Genomic DNA, 19,627 nt, shown 5'->3' on the forward strand with positions numbered 1-19,627 from the left:
GGGTTTGAACTGCCAGCCTTCTGGTTAGCAGTCAAATGCCTTAGGCATTACACCACCAGAGTAAACTGATAGCTCAAAAACTAAACTGTTTCTCCAGGAGAAAAAAAAAAAAAAATCAAGGAAATCTCTATAGCATGTTGTAAAAAAACAAAGAGATGAAACATGAGAAAAAAGTAAATGAAAATGACAAGGAGATTCAAAATGGTCATCATGCCTCTAATAAGAGCTTCAAAATTAAAAAAAGACTCTAATATAAACAGTACATAGTATAATATATTAAAAAGAAAGCACATACATATATATAGAAAATTATATCAAAATTAATCTGAATTAATGAGATAAAGACCCACACCTGGGCACATCGTGGTGAAACTTTTAAAGAAAATCTTAGAGTTCAGAGAGAATAAATCACTGTTTTACAAGGGAACAAACACTAATTCTTAGCACCAATCTCTCAATCACTACTAGACGGGAACAAGATAATGTCATCAAAGTTCAGAGGTAGATTACTTTTGGGCCAAGAATTCTATGCCTAGCTATTCTATAAAAGATTTGAGGTTAAAAAAAAACACTTCAAATTTGGACATAGAAGTTTTACCCACCTACCCTGTATGAAAAAGTAGCTTGAGATTTTCTAGCCTATTATATAAATAAAAAACTATAGCAGAAGGGAAAGCTGAAATAATACTAAAAAAATAAAAATAAAAAGTCCTGCTTTGGGGCAATCTACTCTGCAGTGTCATTGTTGTTGTTAGGTGACATTGAGTCAGTTATAACTTGCAGCAGCCCTGTGTACAACAGAACGAAATTTTGCTTGGTCTCGTGTCATCCTCACAATTGTTGCTATGTTTGAGCCTGTTGTTGTTGCCACTGTCACATTTCTATCTCTGTGAATCCAATAACCATAACTTTGTAACTGCCTTTTCAAAAACCAAAAAGGCAAACTCATTGTTGTCAAGTTGATTCTACTCATAGAGACCCCTTCTTGGGTTTCCAAGGTGGGAGCTTTGGTGGCATAGTGCCTAAGGCTTTTGACTGCTAACCAGAAGGCTGGTGGGTCAAACCCACCAGCCACTCCTCACAAGGAAGATTGGGCAACTACTTCCATAGAGATATCGCCTCAGAAACCCAAGGAGGGGTTACTATGAGTCAAATCGACTTGATGATGGCAGTGAGTTTGGTTTTGGTTTTATCTCTGTGGAAGTAGATTGCCCAGTCTTCCTTCTGAGGAGTAGCTGGTGGCTTTGAACTGCCATTCTTCTGGTTACCAGTTATATACCTTAGGCACTATATCAACTTAGACAAGATGGGAAGACTTGATTCTTGTTCCATGACAGAATGTAAATGTTGAATATCTTGATAATGTAAAAATAATAAAACTTAAATTAGGACTTGAAGAAGAGAAAGTTGAGTGGTAGTACAGGTATCCTAAATATTTAGTTTTTATTTCATGAGACCAACTGCTATTTTCTAGAATTCATTGCTAAAAACATAAAGATAAGTCTATTTAAATTTGAAATGTATGCCACCAAAAGAATTAAAGAATTAGAAGATTTTCAAAAAGGGTTCATCTCTGCACATTAAGAAGAACTGACAGGCCATAGAATGGTTTGTCCTTTTTTTTTTTTTTTACCTTGCACAGATATCAGTTTAATTTTTTTTTCTTAAAAGAGAATGAAAAAAGACATCTGTAATACAAGCAGCCTGTATAATAATCCCAATAGATTAGATTAGATAAAATTAAATAAAATTTATGGATTAGATAAAATTTATACGTCTGGCTCTATAGATAAGCTTAGAGATTTGCAAAAGAACATTTACAAAAATATTCAGGTGATGTGATTAGGTGAGCTTTATTCTCCTATACTCTAGTATTGCTTGAATATTTTACAGTAAGCATTTATTATTTATATAAGAAAAGGTAAAACTATTAGTGTTGAAAAAAATTAGAAAATATAGTTATAAGTATCAGTGAAGTAGCAGGGAGTTTTGAGAAATAAAACATTATTTTGACTTTACCAATGGCTTAAAAATATGACTTTTTTTCCCAATAGAGGATTAATATTACCCTAGTACTTTATAGCTTACTGTTATTTCCTAGTTTTAGTGTTTAACATTAAATGAAATAAGAGTGTTAAAATCTTACGTTGGACCTTTGCCTTAGGTTCCTTTATGAGCTACTATAATCCAGGCTTATTTTTTTAATGTAATATCTTTTCAACTTTTTTCCTCATTCAGAAGAGATTTGCCCATCCAAAAAATTGCTGCAGCAACTTTTAATGCTGTTTTTTAAAAGTAAGTTTCATCTTCTCAACGGAGAAAAAATTGTACACAGGAGGCTTATATAGATGTTGAATTCTGCATAGGTGGTATCATTCTCAATTATCTGAGTCATTATGTAGTAGGTATATTGCTACCTTTTTGCTTTGGGGATTTCCTAAGACATTATGATTAGCAATTTTCAAATTTTAATCTTTTCAATTGCTGTAGGGGAGACTTCCCTTGAAGTTTCCAGGAATCTGAATAAATAAAGAATAGATCCTCTGTGAATATTGCTCCTACCCTGTCAACCCCATAGCCAGTTATCAGTCAGGTGATACTGAAGGACTTAAAATATGTTTAATGAAGCATTGAGGTCTCATAACTCTCTTTATTTAGTCTGTTGACTTTCTTTGTTCAGGAAAGACCTTTGTAAGACTCAACACTCCACCTATTCTCTTGTTTCCTTCTTTTCTTGCTCATAAGCTGTCAAGCAGGGGTCAGGAAACTTTTTCTGTAAGGGGTTAGATACTAATATTTTTTACTTTGTAGCCCATACACTCTCTATTGCAACCACTCAACACTTCCCTTGTAACACAAAGGCAACCATAGACAGTATGTAAATAAATGAATATGGCTGTTGCAATAAAACTTTATTTACAAAAAAAGCTTGGAACTGACCCACTGCCATAGTTTGCCACTTCTATTCTTAAGTCTTTTCACTCTTAAGAAAAATGTAAGGACAGTTTGATGCATCGAGCTCTTTAGCATATTCTTTCCTTTCTTCTGTGTGCAAAATCTTTACAGTTGTTGTCATGACCTTTTTGCTACTCATTCATTTTGTAACTTTTTGAAACATGACCTCTGTCACCAACCTGGAGCATTGGTGAAGAAAGATTAGAGGCTTATAGGGAAACTGAAGCAGCCAGATTTCAACAGCAAGAATAGAATTCTGAAGGGAGTGCAGATAGAGAAATTTATGGGAACTGTTGCCCCTTTGTTACTCCCACCTCTGGGAGTCTGCATTTGAATGACTGGAGGTGGGGCTGGGGCTATTGTTGGTCATCTAAAGCTGCAGTCAGATAGGAGCAAGGACAGGCTGAAATCCAGTGGGCATCTCTGCATCTGTCCATCACTTCTAGGGAAGACCTGTCCATCACTGGCTGCTGCACTTCCACTTCTCAAATCTCCCACAGGTTCCTCTTTTAACAGTTCTAACTGGAAACTATAAAAGAAAGAGGAGTCTAAGGACTGTTGTTCTCAGCTTAACCAAGTAGACATTCTAGCACATCCACATTATTCAGTTTGAGGAGTGGTTGGTGACTCCTTCTTTGTTCCTCTTTTCTGAACTTCATTTCTCCAGCTCCTTTCACAATTGTGAGGAGCTAAAAATCCTGTATCTCATAATACTCATAGTGGCTCAGCATCCTTGACTGACATAAAGGCTGTGTCGAGCAGAAGGAGGCACAGGCAGTGAATAGACTAGTTGGGTAATTTTAAAAGCAAGCTCTTCTTTGTCCCTTCCCCCAACTCCAGGGAGTGCTTTGTGCCTTGTACACTGTGTTCAAACTCTTTAGCTTGTGTTTGAGCCCTACATTGTCTTGCCCTAACCTAACTTTCAGTCCAATCTCCCACTATCATATGCTTCTGCTCCTAATGAGGAAATAGGAGTCATGAGCCTCTACATGTAGCACTGCTGGTGTTCGTTCTTTGAAATTCTCTCCTCACCTCTCAACCCGTAGAAATCCCTTAAGATGGGAAGCTACCCAGCCGTCAGCTAGACATGGTCCATCCCATGGCTGATAGTTTAAAGCTGTCATTCATTTAAAGAGCCCTGGTGGCACAGTGGTTAAGCTCTCAGCTGTGAACAGAAGGTCAGTGGTTCTAATTCACCAGTCATTGTGCAGAATAAAGATGTGGCAGTCTGTCTCTATAGAGATATATAGCCTTGGAAACTTTATAGGGCAGTTCTACTCTGTCCTTTGTGGTCACTACGAGTGAGAATGACTTGATAGCAATGAATTTGGGTTTTTGGTTCTCTTTTAATCATTAAAGGAGCCCTAGTGGTGTTGTGGTTAAGCACTCAGTTACTAAGAGAAAGGTCAGTAGTATGAGCCCACCAACAGCTCTATGGGAGAAAGATGAGGCAGTCTGTTTCTGTAAAGATTTACAACCTTGGAAACCCTGTGGACCAGTTCTACTGTGTGTTATAGGGTCACTATGAGTCAGAATTGACTACACTGCAATGGGTTTGTTTTTTTATTTTATCATTCATTTATGCACTGAATAAATACTTTTTTAAAAAAAATTTTATTGTGATTTGGTGAAAGTTTACAGAGCAAATTCACTTTCCATACAGCAGCTCACATACACTTTGTCTCGTGAAATTGACTACAATTTACCACAATGCAACAGCTCCCCTCCCACTTCCTCCCCATAATTACCTTTTCCCTGTGTCTTACCTCCCATGCACTCCTGCCCCCCATGCTGTCTCCCTGTGCATACACAGCCCTTCTATTCCCCCATGATTGATCTCTCCAAGGAGTATATCTACCTATTGTAAATGTTCAGTTCATATGCCTGTCTTTTGTTTGGTTGGAAGCCACAGGAGTGGGATGGAATAAATTCTTATAGAAGTAGGTCATATGGCAGGCACTATTTTAGGGAATGAGGATTTCGGGGTGAATAAGAAAAATGCATATGTCCTTGTAGATCTTATAATATGGCACTTTAAATCCTGTGCTACTATTAATGGTGAGGATTTCTTACCATTTCTACAATTTTAAGTTGTGTGATGGCATTTTTGACTTGCCTGAGGGCTAAGTATTCAGTATATTTTTTCTTAAATTGAGTAAAGAATTTGACATGGGAAAAGACAAGATTTTTTATGAATAAATGCAAAGAAAGATATGAGTAAGCTTTTTGCTCAGAAGAAGAACAATTATAACAAGTCATAAACAAACACAGATGGCATCGATTGCTAATATTTCTATGTCTGGTGCTTGGATTCAGCAGCCTAGCATATTTGAAGAAGGTTAACTAGTCACCAGCAACTGTGATGTGAGTTAGTGGTGTGATATGATTGTCAGAGAATCCAATTTGCCTTGTACTATGTTAATAAAAGTGGACTTTTTATAGTAAGAGAGGTGATAACCATGTTCAGGTCTATGCTTACCTTTCCACTCTTTCTGTGTTATGGTCCATATTATTGAGGAAGAGCATACTTCATGAGAGTTCTAGACAGAAGAAAGCATTCTGAGGAAAAGTGATATAGGGACTAAGAACCTAAGAACTCTGTCACAGTAAGAATAGCAAAAGGAACAAGGAATATTTGGCCTGAAGAAAGGAAGATTAGAGGAGAAAGGATAACTGTGTTCAAGTATGTGAAAGACTGTCATGTGGAAAAGAGATTGTTACTGTTTAGTGCGTTCAAGAAGGAGAACATGGGATTTGTAGGTAGCACATGGAAACATAGATTAAGACTCAAAGAAGTCCATATCTCACAATGACAGAGTATACATTTCCTTGGAATGAAGTGAACTTCTTGTGATTATAGGTGTTCAAATTCTTGGTAGTCAACCACTTTTCTGTTTGGTTTTAGAAATATTAAACACTGGCGCTGATGATAAAATAGGTTAAACTAAAAAGCCTGAGTGTAGTCATCTACCATGATGTCTTCTGAAGGGATATCCCGAGAAGAATTCATTTACAGTCCTTCAGATTGAATGTCTTTATTTTGGATTGTATATCCTTAAATCTTTGAGAGTGCAATCTTCTTTACTTTTCATACTTTGTATAGCTACAAAAAAAAAACAAAAAAACAAACCCACTGCCATCAAGTTGATTCTGACTCATAGAGACTCCCATTGAGTATCCAAGGTGGTAAATCTTCACAGAAGTAGGTTGCCTTATCTTTTTCCCTTGGAATGGTTGGTGGGTTTGAACCACCAATGTTCTGGTTAGCAGTCACATGCCTTAGGCACTGTACCACCAGAGCTCCTTTTGTGTATCTTAAGGTCTCAAATTATGAACTGATGGACATAAAAGACAGACAAAATTCTTTATTTCCTTTTTTTGAGATTTTTAATTTGCAGTCTCTAATTTTGTATCATCTTCAATAAATGATTTAGCTTTTATAGGACTTGAGCTGTTTAGCTATAAAGAGTCTGAATGTAATATTTTGGGCTATGCTAAACTTTGGCAAGTATGTGCTCAGAAGAATGTTAGCAATATGTGAGATTTTATGTCCTCTTTGAATTGAAGAACTAAATTTTTATGTTACTTTTAGATGTGATTGAAAAATGACAAAATTAAAGACCATTTTGTTGAATTCCTTTAAACCCCCAGTCCATGGTGAATGCTTAGTGCATATTTCATGAGTCTCTTTGGTATCTCATGATTATTAAAGATGATCATCTTTACAGTACCACAGTCACATACCTCTCCAATTAGTCTATTGTGGCCCCGGACGTGTATCCTTTCCCTTCTTAGTATGTAGTTTCTTTTGTCTCTTGACATTAGGTAGTCATTCTTGGTAAGGTATGAATTATTGATGACCATTCTTGCTTCCAGAAGCACAGATCAATACAATACTTAGGAGAGTTAGGATATATATCAATTAAGATGCTTTTGAACATATAGATAGCTCTTTGCAGGGTATTTTGTAAATGCAAAAAATTAAGATATGATCCCTACCTAAAAGCTTAGATTTTAGGAGAGACAATATGATAGGAGGAGCATTATACATATAACTTCTTTTTCCCATAGGTAGCTAAAGATAGTTCACTTATATAGCCTCAATAAATCTTACAGTTTCAAGAGCTGTTCTTACTGTACATCTAAGTTGACATGACTGACCCTTTGTCAACAGAATAGGTGCTTCAAGTGGTGTTATTTTACTTGATTTATCTTCATAATACATGAGAAAAGAAGACTCATCTTTTCAGGTAGACATTATAGACTGCATCATACAAAAGGGAAAGGCAAGGGAGATGCTGGAGCTGCAGCATTGCACACGGAATCTGTTATTAGACTTGAAGTCTTTTTAGCAGTGGAGTAACGTTTCTACTGTTTTGGAATTTTGGAGGGGAAAGGGTCAGACTTTGACTTCCTGTAGTTGTGATTTCAAATAATAAAAGCTAAACAATGTTGTTGTTGTTGTGTGCTGTCAAGTCGGCCCTGACTCATAGTGACCCCTCCTTGGGTTTCCGAGGCAGTATCACTACGGAAGTAGGATTGCCCCACCTTCCTTCCGAGGAGTGGCTGGTGGGTTTGAACTGCCAGCCTTCTGGTTAGCAGTCAAGTGCCTTAGGCACTATGCTACCTGAGATCCCAAAGCTAAACAATAGTTCAGCTTAACTAGTAAAAAAAAAAAAAAAAGTCTGCTTTAAGCATTATGCTCTTTTAAGAACTATCTGTATATGATCAGATTGACAGCAACTTGAAAGATTAGATAGGAAACTTAGGGGACAGTGAGTTTATGTTCCTGGCAGAGGAACAACTTAGTAGGGAGGTAAGAAGGGTCGCACAACTCAAAGAATGCAGTCGGTGTCACTGAACTATGCATATAGAAACTGTGTGTTTTGCTCTGTATATTCTCAACAACAGCAAAATAATTTTTGTTTTTTAAAAAGAACTTAATAAACAATAGACATGTGTATTTAAATAAAAAAGAATATTAGTAGATTGTCACCTTTGCCAAGTGAATTATTAGATGGGTTGAGACTTTTGACATGTGAGATCTATGGAGAATTAATAATTTTTTTAAGAATATAAAATAGGTAACTTACAGCTCTGACCTAAACACTGGAGAAACTTTTAAAATAGTGATGTGGTTATCTTTTCCTTTAGATTTGTTAGCTTGCTTAATGGTTCTTCTCCCTATACATACAAATATATACAAACACAGTTTTATCTTTTTGGATTTGTTGTTGTTAGTTTTTTGTTTTTGTCTACATTAGTGATCTACCATTTCCCTTGGGTTTTATATTTAAACTCATGTAACAACTGGAAATAATTCAGGTGCAATTACTATGGAAGGGGTCTTGATTGGAATAGAGTTAGATGTTATTAACATTATTGTTATTATCTATGTTTAGCTATATTAATATAATAAAACTTCAACTTGCTTTTATTTCTTGATAGTTCTTAATTTATATCAAAGACTATCTGATGTAATTGAACTAATTAAAAAGAAATCAACCTTCAGAGGATGTTCTGGTTTTTATAATATTGTGACTCCTTGGCCGTGGGTATCATTTTTAGTCAGCTCGACAATCTCCGGGTTACACATTCCATTTCTGTTTCCCTAGTGCCTACCACTGTGCCTGGCACTCAGTTACCTTCAAGTTGACTGTGACTCATATAGGGATGCCGAATATGTCAGAGTGGAACTGTTATCTCATAGGGTTTTTCAGTGGCTGATTTTTCAGAAGTAGCTCATCAGACCTTAAGATGCCTTAAGGGTTCCCTCCCCTCCCCGGATTTAATGCTACCAAGGGATTTCTTATGTAGTTAAGCTAAAATATTAAATGCCCAGACCCGGCATTCTTCAAGATTCCAGTAAGAGGAACTTTTCATCCTTATTTATTCTGTGTTTCTTTCTATCTGAATATTGGCTGTCCTGACTTGGATGCTTGCTGTTATTTCTCTGGTTTGGAGTAGATGATTGACAGAATATGTGTGAAAGTACAAGACCATCTCAACTCTTTACGAAATTGTGGGGGAGATGCTGTCCAGGAAGATTTAAAATCAGCAGAAAGGCTCATGCGTGATGCTAAGAACTCTAAGACGGTGAGTTCCACTTCAGTCAGTGTGTATTTAAAGCGGTGTGCATTTAAAGGTGGTTGAAGACTATTTAGGTTGTATAAAGGCCCTTATGAAGTATAAAATCTCTTCATTGTTTGTGATAAAAAGGAAAGATGTGAGCATGGATAAATTAATAATAAGAAAAATCCAGTTTTATAAACTATAAAATAATAAAATTGCTTCAAAATTAGTGATAATAAGGCAAGGCAGGAAGTTGGGGATTTAGATGAAATAAGTGGTGACAAAGATTGAATATCCAGCTGAGGCTTTTTGATGAGTACAGGGAAGTTTCTTTATTCACTTTTTTGTTTATGTTTTAAGTATTTCATAAGAAAAAGATACTTGTAAATTCAGTTCTAGAAATTAATTCTAACTACCTTCACCTCTCTACCCAATTCTAAGAGAACTAGTGTGTAGAATAATGAAATTGTCTTTGCCTCCTTTGTGTATTCATACTAATTATCAATAACCAAAATGTAAAATGAAGAGCAGAGGGCCAATGTGATTTGCAAAGGGCCCTGAATATCTGAGTAGTTGTAGTTCACGTAAGTAACAACTCATTTAAAATTTTCTAGTTTTAAGCTGATACCATGAAACTCCCCTCTGTCTCCTCTAAAATTAGACTTTGGTTCTAGTGCGTGACTTACTAGAGAGGACTAGCTGGCAGTCACAAAACCTAGGGTCTGGTTCTGACTCTGTTATTGGAATCACACAATGACTGACTGTCATAAGTAGGATATTTATTTACAAGTCATAAATACTCCCATACCCTAGATGTGGACTTTAGGGCACAAGGAGGCAGTATAGTGTTCCTATAGTCTCAAAACTGGTTAATAACAGAGGTGGCCACCTTGAAGGTCTCCTAATCTCCAGCCTACTGTCTCTTGTTGTGATGTATCACATAATGCCTGTAAAGAACCAGGACCTCAGTTAATTAATCTCTAAGAAGGGTCTTTGATCAAGAATAGCTTATCCTTAATAATGTTTCTTCCACTGTTGGTATTCTCCATACTTTTTATTAAGTCTGCAGTGACTTTAGTGCTTATTTAAATTTTTTTTTTAGTTATGGAGAGATTAGTTTTTATTTTTCTTTCAGTTGTTACCAAATTTATACCATGTTGGTGGTGCATCTTGGGCAGGAGCCGGTGGCTTATCATCTAGTCCAATTCAGGAGACCCTGGAATCAATGGCTGGAGAAGTTACAAGAGTTGTCGATGAACAACTAAAGGTTTGTGTTTTTTTTATTTTTGAAAATGCAGTTATTATGATTCAACTATATGTATATTTTGTACTCTACCTACATGTTTTATAGGAGTATGTGTGTGTATGTACTCATGTACATGTACACTCATGCATAGCTAATAAAAAATTGCAGAGTGTGTCTTTTCCAACTTCTTTCATGAGCTATGGAATAACTTCTTACATAATGAGGTCAAGAAAAATCTCTCAATTTCATTTTTGATGGTAAATCTCTATATGTACTTATTATAGGTTGCCAGTGGCTTCACTGATAAGATAATGAATGATTTCTGCTTAAAGGCAGAAAGAGAGTTCTGCTTCAGGAAAAAGTCTTATGTTATTACACTTGATTTAGAAAATGGGAAAGATGATAGGAGCTGTGCTCACAGTGACTAGATGTTGCTTACTTGAGGAGTCTGCCAAGGTAAATAGATCTTGATCATTTTAAGAAGCTTGTTGAAAGGCTAGGAAAGGGATTTAGAATGCTGTTACAAGGTACCGAAAGTAGCAGAGACCTGCCTATTGGCTCACTAACTGAATATGAGGGAGAAAAAAAATCTCTGAAATTTTAAAGGGTAGTGTAACTCAAGAAATTAAGCATTCAACTACTGGCCAAAAGGTTAGCGGTTCAAACCCTTCCAGAGACACCTCAGAAGAAGGGCCTAGTAATCTACTTAGAAGAAGTCAGCCATTAAGAATTCTGTGAAACACGATTCTACTCCACACACATGGAGTCTCTATGAGTTGGAATTGACTCAACAGCAACTGGCATAAACAACAAGAGTAATCTAAGGTCGGATTTTTCTTAAGGTACCTTTATAAACCATGGCTTGGGTCAAGTTCACCTTAATGCTCAAAGTGACATCTTTGCTTTTGAACACTAAAGAGACCTTTTGCAGCAGATTTGCCCAATGCAATATGTCACTTGTTTTCTTGACTGCTGCTTCCTTGGATGTTGATTGTGGATTTGTGAAAAGTGAAATCTTTGACAACTTCATTCTTTTCTCTGTTTATCATGATGTTGCTTATTGGTCCAGTTGTGAGGATTTTTGTTTTCTTTATGTTGAGGCTGTCGTCTTTAATCTTCATCAATAAGTGCTTCAAGTCTACTTCACTTTCAGCAGGCAAGCTTGTGCCATCTGCATATCACAGGTTGTTAAATGAGTCTTACACCAATTCTGATTCCACATTCTTCTTCATGTAGTCCAACTTCTCGGATTATTTGCCCAGCATTCAGATTGAGTAAGTATGGTGAAAGGCTACAATCCTGATGCATACCTTTTCTAATTTAAACCATTCAGCATTCCCTTGTTCTGTTGGAACAATTGCCTCTTGGTCTATATACAGGTTCCTCATGAGCACAATTAAGTGTCCTGAATTCCCATTCTTCAGAATGTTATCCACAATGAGTAAAGGAGACCACAGAAGAATTGTTGCATTTGAATTCTGGTGTTGGTGATGAATATTGAGTATGCCATGGACTGCCAGAAGAATGAACAAATCTGTCTTGGAGGCAGTACAGCTAGAATGCTTCTTAGAAAGAAAGGTGGTGACACTTCATCTTACATACTTTGGACATGTTATCAGGAGGGACCAGTCCCCAGAGAAGAACATCATGCTTGGTAAAGCAGAGGATTAGTGCTAAAGTGGAAGAGCCTCAAAGAGATGGTTTTACATATGACTACAATAATGAGCTCAAATATTAGTAAGGATAGGACAGGCCCAGGCATTGTTTCATTCTTTTGTACATAGGATCACCATGGGTTGGAAAGAACTCTGTGACAATTAACAACAACATGAACTTTATCAAATAGCTACACCAGAGAAATTTCACATTTAGGAAGTTTTCATCATTTCCTATCTGCCTGTTCATTGATGACTTGTAAAACCTTTTCTAAATTTCTATAATTATTTGGTCTATTTTCTTTTGAGAAAACAATTAGGGCAGCACGTCAGGATTCAATACATAACTCAAAATAACTTTGCAATAATGTTAATTGCTCTCTTTGCAAATTATGTAAGTGAGATAGAAAATGTTGTGGATTATTTAGGAGTTTAAGTCCCTGTCTTCCTTTGCTTATACACCTAGTTCTCACTTGTTGACTGTCTTATTATCCAACATTTCACATTTAGGACAACTTGAAAAAAATTCTAAGGTGGTTCCTCCAATGGTCTGGGCCCCAGTAGAACCATGGCCGGGTGTTGGGTGCCCTCTGTAGAGTACCTGAAATAATATACCATAGTTGTCAACAATGATTAGGCCACACGAGGGATGGCAGCCAACCATCTGCAGGACAGTTTCTCTCATTCATATGTGTGACGACATCTTGGTTTAGCTACAGAGGGTGAAGGGAAACAGTGAGATGACATTATATTGAGGGTAGGCAGGGGTAGGCTGATAAAGGATTTGAAGGTGGCATGGGGTGGGGGCAGTCAGAGAGAAAGGAAGGGCGAGAGAAGGGGGCCGCATGGGGATGCAGGGCCTGGGGCTAAGACAGAGGACAAGCACAGTCCCCACCCAGGGAAGGCACTGGGAGGCAAGCAACACCCAACTACCCCCAATTCTCACTGACTCCACAATAGTGGAAAAGACATTGTGGGGGAAGGGGTACACCACACCATGTGCATCTTGACAGGCAGTGAGTGGCTGGGGGGTGAGGTGCAGGGAGATACCAGTACTGAAGATGGGGCATGGTCTCCGACTCTCACATAACACCAATTTCACTCTGTGGTCTGGTGTTTGACACCTAGACATGTCTATAACTGAGGAGTGGGTATAATATGGAGATACTATTCTGCATTGTATTTATTTTATTTGTCATTTTTTTCTGAGCAGAGATAGATGGGTAGAAAAGAGACTGGTGGGTTGGTATAGAGTTCTGACAGACCACTTGTTACCTATAGAACTTGTTTGATCCTTCATGAAGGATAGGATACTTCTTACGTATATTAAACAAAATCAACTTTGGTTGAATATTTCTGAGGGTAAAAATGAAGTTTACTTTTTGTGAAGCATTTAAACAATATAACAAGTATAAAAAAGAAAAATAATCCCAGACCTAGCATCATTGTTAATATTTTTAGTGAATTTGTAGGTATTCTTTGCTTATACACACAGTTTTACTTAAATGTGATCATACCATCCATATAGATTGTTGTTGTTGTTGTTGTTTGCCGTCGAGTCGGCCCCGACTCATAGCGACCCCTCCTTGGGTTTCCGAGGCAGTATCACTATGGAAGTAGGATTGCCCAACCTTCCTTCCGACGAGTGCTGGTGGGTTTGAACCACCAGCCGTCTGGTTAGCAGGCAAGTGCCTTAGGCACTATGCTACCAGAGCTCCTATCCATATAGATTAGTAGCCCTTTTATATTGGGCTTAGCATCATTAATATCATTCTCGATCAGCGAATAAGTATTATCATTTTAAAAGGCTACATGTTATTCTATTATTTAGATGTATCAGCATAATTTATTTTTTAATTTCTGATTAATGCTGTTCGGTTAACCCATTGCCTTCGAGTCAGTGCCAACTCATGGTGACCCATGTGTTACAAAGTAAAACTACTCCATAGCATTTTCTTGACTTTACTTTTTATGGAAACAGATTAACAGGTCTTTCTTCTTTGGCACTGCTAGGTGAATTCAAATTGCCAACCTTTAGGTCATTAGTCAAGTGCAAGCCATTTGCACCATCCAAGGTTAAATTTAACCTAGTTATAGGTTAAATTCCTCTAATTGACACATTGCTAAGTCAAATGGTACATCCATTTTATACTTTTATAAATATTCTTAAACTGCCCTCCTATAGTGCAGACTAACTGCTCATTTTACCTCTTCCTCCCTGCTGCTTAGTATATCAAGTTTTTAATATTTGTCATTGTAATGGGTAAAAAAGTGATGTCTTTGAACATCGTTAATAACCAGTGATGCATCAATATTGGTCGTAATTTTACTACGCATTCTGTCTCCTTTTGCAAATTACTTACACGTGTCCATTGCCTACATTTTCCTTTGAAATATTTGTAAGAACTCCTTACGTACTAAGAATGTCAGGCATTTAAATTGGCATGGAACATTGCAGCAGGAACTTCCCTATCAACTTCTTCCTGTCACTTGTTTCTATTGTTCTAAACCACAATGCTGTACCTTTTATGTCCATTTCCTTCTCATTGTACCAAATGGTTGAAATAAACTCTTTTTTTTTTTTTTTTTAGCAAACAGAAATTTATTTTCTCACACTTTAGGTGGCTGGAAGTCCAAATTCAAGATGTCTCCTCTAAGGGAAGGCTTTCTCACTCTGTCAGCTCTGGGAAAAAAATCTTTAACTGCTTTCACCATGTGTGGTCTCTGCATTCCTTGGAGATCTCCGTGAATCTTGGCATCAATCTTATCCTGGTTCTAGGAGGTTCTCAGGGCAGGCATGTCAGGTTCAAAAGATGCTCCCAGCTCTTCTTTCTTAGTGGTAGGGAAGTCCCTCCTTTTCTGCTCACTTCTCTCTTCTTTTATCTCGGAGCTACCGTCTGGCAGCGATCCTGACAGCACAAACAGCTTGGATATTGCCGAGTGTTGTTGTTGTTGTTGGTATATGCCATCAAGTTGGACCCGACTCATAGCAACCCCTCCTTGGGTTGCCGAGGCAGTAGCACTACGGAAGTAGATTGCCCAACCTTCCCTCCAAGGAGTGGCTGGTGGGTTTGAACCACCAGCCTTCTGGTTAGCAGTCAAGTGCCTTAGGCACTATGCTACCAGAGCTCTAGGACATAAGAATTAACCTAAAAATTAACCTAAAAATCAGCCCTGCAAGCCAGGGACTGCGTGGAGGACTGTTCTGATGACTGGGGAACAAAAGGGGAAGCAGCGAAGAGCTGAAATAAACCCTTGTCAGTCTTGATTGGGAGGGAATAGAAGACAAAGGACTCATTGAATGGTACAAACTATTAATGTGCTTGGCTGCTAACTGAAAGGTTGGAAGTTCAAGCCTACCAAGAGGCGACATCTTGAATTTGGACTTCCAGAATAAAAGTTTGGTGATCTACTTGTGAAAAATCAGCCATTGAAAACCCTATGGAGCACAGTTCTTCTGTGATACCCATGAGATCACCGTAAGTCAACAACTGGTTATTAGTGAGAGGGCAAAGATCTGAAGTAAGGTACATTTGGATTTTTAAAAGCTTAAAATGATGTAAATATATTTAGGACCAAAAATATTCTTCTATTACTAGACATTCCCCACATTTTTTTCCTATGCTGAGTTTATGGCCCCTTGTTAAATGTCATGTGTTTGCCTTTACCACTGCTTCTTTACTTGCAGGTGTCACAGTGTGCCTTTCTCTTATTCTCAATGTCTCCAAGGTCCAAGACTTCCAAACGCCTATCACTTTCTGCTTATTTTTATTATTCTCAATCCTTCTAAGTTTCAAGTTCCTTTCCTTTGGGGGTATCTGACATGAATCATAGCAAATCCTCAATCAAAATTTCTTAATTTAATGTTATTGATTCATTTCCTTTTAAGCTGGAACACATTTCATTTTTGCTGCTTTCAGTAAGGTGAATGTAGTTGGCTTCCTTTCTATTTCCTTCCAAGTGGACATCCTTTTACTATTTAAAAATATTCCCCATTTGGGGTATGCCCAAGACCATGTGGGGTTGTCAGACAGTGTTTCTGCAAATGTATTGCTATGTTCTGTAAGAATTCCCAGCCGTACAGTAGAGCTGACACGGGACAAGGTTGTGGTCGCTTTTTGGGCACAGCCAGCTTCCCAGATGGAGCAAGTAGTTGGACCCATGGGCTTGGGACCACAATCACAGGGGACATCAAGCTCAATTGGCATAACATACTACACACCATTGTCCCACCTCTCACTTTGGTGAGTAGTGACTGAGATCTTAAAAGCTTGCAAGCATCCATCTAGATGTATCAATGGGTATCTCCTCGTCCAGAACAAAGAAGAATAAAGAAAACCAAAGATTCATGGAAAAAATTAGTCCATATGACTGGTACATCATGCGATACTCAGCCTCTATATGACTATGAGACCAGAAGAACTAGATGGTGCCCGGCTACCACTGACAACCACTTGGGGCAGGGGGAGGGATCTATGTAAGAGATCCTGAATAGAGTGGGAGAACAATGTGGAATAAAACTCAAAATCATTTTTTAAAAAATAAGAAAAAAAGACCAGGTTTGCTGGTCTGATAGAGCCTGATGGAACCACTGAGATTATGGCCCCTAGCTACCCTTCAGGTCTGGAATTGAACCCACACCAGTGGCTTCCAGCCAAACGAAAGATAGGCATATGAGGTGAACATTTACCTGAGGTACATACACTCCTTGGAGAGAACAATCATGGGAGAATAGAAGGGCTGTGTATGCACAGGGACATAGCTCAGGGGGCAGGAATGCATGGAGGGAAGGACACAAGGAAGAGGTAACTATGGGGAGGAAGTGGGAGGGGAGCTGTTGCATTGTAGTAAATTGTAGTCAGTGTCATGAGACAGAGTGTATGTGAACTGATGTATGGAAAGTGAATTTGCTCTGTAAACTTTCACCCAAATCACAATTAAAAAAAAAAAAAAGAAAAAAAAATTCCCATTTTTTTTATAGCTTTCCCATGCCTTGACATTTTTTTAAAAAATTAGGCAGGAAAGTATATTTTTAATTTAATCAGTGTTGAGGTACTTACTAAGCTACTGTATTCCTTACTTATTTCACTACCTGTATCAAATTTTTCCCAGATTAAGAGAGTCTTTTCTCTATTTCTCAAATTCTCTATAATTAACATTTATACTAGTCAAAAGCCAAAGAGGAAGAATTATTTTATAAAAAAAAATTAATACATTATTTTGTAAAAATACGTGTTTATTATAGTGAATTAAAAAAAAGGAAAAACGAAAGAAACCAGGCCTAGCAGACCTGGATTTATGTCCTGTGTTTGTTACAACTAGCTGTGTGCCTTAAGCAAGATGCCTAACTTTTTTGGGTAAGCTTCCTTCTTGTACAAGCTTGCCTTGGCCTCAAGATGATTAGATTTTTTCCAGCCTTAATATTTAGTCATCCTGTAATTCATGGTCAGAGAGAGACATTTTGAATATTGGATGAGAATAATTTCAAATAACTCTTTGAGCAGTATTTCAAAAAATAGCATTTAAGAAGCCAAAAGAAATGGCCAGACTGCTTAACAGACTTCCTGGAGGAGAAGAAAGCCATATGTTTAGAGAAATTTCTTCTTTGAAAATAGCTGATTTTTTTTTTCCTCTAGAGTGGCCTATTTTAGGTACAGAACATAAAATGGTACCTCTTCCTATTTTTCCTCTTTTGATCCTAGCATTTATTCCTGGAGTCATAATAGATGAATAAGTGGTATCTGAATGTTTAAACATAAGGAAACTTTCATTTCACTCTTCTAGACTTAAATTTTAAGGTGCTTGTTTTGGACTGGGAAGTTCTTGATTTCACTTAGGGGTTAACCTGTGAAGTACATCACTGTTAAACTTCAGCTTTACGTAGGAAATGAGACCTGTGGGATTTAGGTGGCATTTTGTCAAGTATTAACTCAGTTTTGCCAGAAGAGTTCTCTAATTGAGTTTTCTTTTTTTTTCAACACTGTGAAAGAAAGACTTCAGAGTATATTAGCATAGAAGCTATACTTGCTTAATATGAATTATAGCAAGTCATTGACTCATTGCCTAAATATGAGAATGTGTGGCTGCCATATTAACAATATTAATCCAATTTATTTTACAGATATTATACAGGTGTTCTAAGTACAATTAGTTATTTTTACAGTCATAAATATAGTTCTTAGTAACTGTGACTGGGGAGAGAAGTGGAAAAAAAATCCAGTTATCACAGTTTAAACCCAGGGTCTGCTCAGTTTGACTATTAACTTAATGATTGGTGGTTTGAACCCACCCAGTAACAACATAGAAGAAAACTCTGATGATCTGTTTCTATAAAGATTAAAGCCAAGAAAACTCTGTGGAGCAATTCTGTTCTGTAAAACATGCAGTAACAAAATGGGATTCAAAATGGAGTCTCGCCAGTGAGCAGCACACTTTTTCCCTCTGGCGTCTAAGGAATTGGAAAACTAGGCACAACAGTTTGAATTAGGAACTTTAGTGCTCTGAACAGCTCACCGAATCAGAATGCACCAAACACAGAAGAGCAGAATTAGAGGAAAGGCACAGGGAGATTATTTAGGAAAGTGCTACTGGCGGAGGATGGATGAGCACCCGAGAGAAGTATTGGAAACTTTCCTGGGTCAGTCACTGTCTGCTGCACAAGGGCGGCCACCTGAGATCCCCGAGCCAAGAAAGAAGACACCTTATAACAGCATACCAGCGACCACTCTAATATTCCAGTGGGCAGTGGCAGAGACCTGCCTCCAGCAGCTGATTTTGTTGGTAATTTGGGTTGTCTGGGTGCAGGCAGGCGCGGGTACCACTGCTGAGATTCGGTGGAGAACTCACTGTTGCAACAGGAAGGCTAGCTCCCTCCCCTCCCAGCGGGTCACAGAGTGGACTGGGGTCAGACTGGGAGACATCGTGCTTTTCTTTGTCACAGAGATCTGGACCGCAGGTCACTACCAGGTACTCCCCCAACTCCAACACAGCTGAAATTGCGTGCATCTTTGGCACCGCAGGTGGGCAGTAAACTCCAGACAAACTCCAGAACCAGCCATTAGCAGTCTGGTGGGATTGTGTCAGCAACACGGGCAGACGGGGCAGGGAAAGTGAAGAAACCGCAGTCCCGGGAATATTGCCTTAGAGCCATTCTTTGGCACTGTGGGACCGGGGAGGCTGGGTCTTTGAATGTGCCTGAAATTGGTGGGAAGTTGTGATGCCCTAACAATAGAAATCTTCCCTGAGGTTGAGCTGCGGTCTTGCAAATAAATACGTCATCAGTAATAGCCTGCTCAAAGCCCTAGAAACAGACCCTAGCAACACCAGGCTTTCCTTCTTCTGCTCCCAACTTCTCTGCCAGTAACTTCACTCATTCAATAGAAGAAACCGTATTCAGCCAATTACCATAAAACCTCCCGCTTCGAACTCTAAACCCTCTTTATGGAAAACAAAAAGACTTATCCACACTACACACAGTGATTCCACCGTCACAAAGAAAACAGCAGAGAGACCCAACACACCTAATCAATAATAAAATAAAACAAACCAGCTTCACCTTTTCAAAATATTAAATCCTAAAAACAAGACAAAACAAATCAACATGTGACCAGCAGATAGAGACAACCTAAAGAGACTGCACTCTACCAGATTCCAGGGACTTAAGAAGTGGTTCTCCTTTCCAGTAACCGCAAGAACTCTC

General features: G+C 38.1%; 1 protein-coding gene across 1 annotated transcript in view; it reads left to right on the forward strand.

The window, feature by feature from the left end:
• CARMIL1 (capping protein regulator and myosin 1 linker 1) overlaps positions 1 to 19,627 on the forward strand; it is a 295,366-nt gene that overhangs the window by 148,974 nt on the left and 126,765 nt on the right. The window contains exons 21-22 of the mRNA XM_042782185.1: positions 8,923 to 9,051; positions 10,163 to 10,294. Coding sequence (XP_042638119.1) covers positions 8,923 to 9,051; positions 10,163 to 10,294 — 261 coding nt within the window. The remainder of the gene's footprint in view (positions 1 to 8,922; positions 9,052 to 10,162; positions 10,295 to 19,627) is intronic.

This window comes from Orycteropus afer, unplaced genomic scaffold, assembly GCF_000298275.1.
Source record: "Orycteropus afer afer isolate SDZICR_OR568_19922 unplaced genomic scaffold, OryAfe1.0 scaffold00255, whole genome shotgun sequence".
Classification (NCBI taxonomy): Eukaryota; Metazoa; Chordata; class Mammalia; order Tubulidentata; family Orycteropodidae; genus Orycteropus; species Orycteropus afer.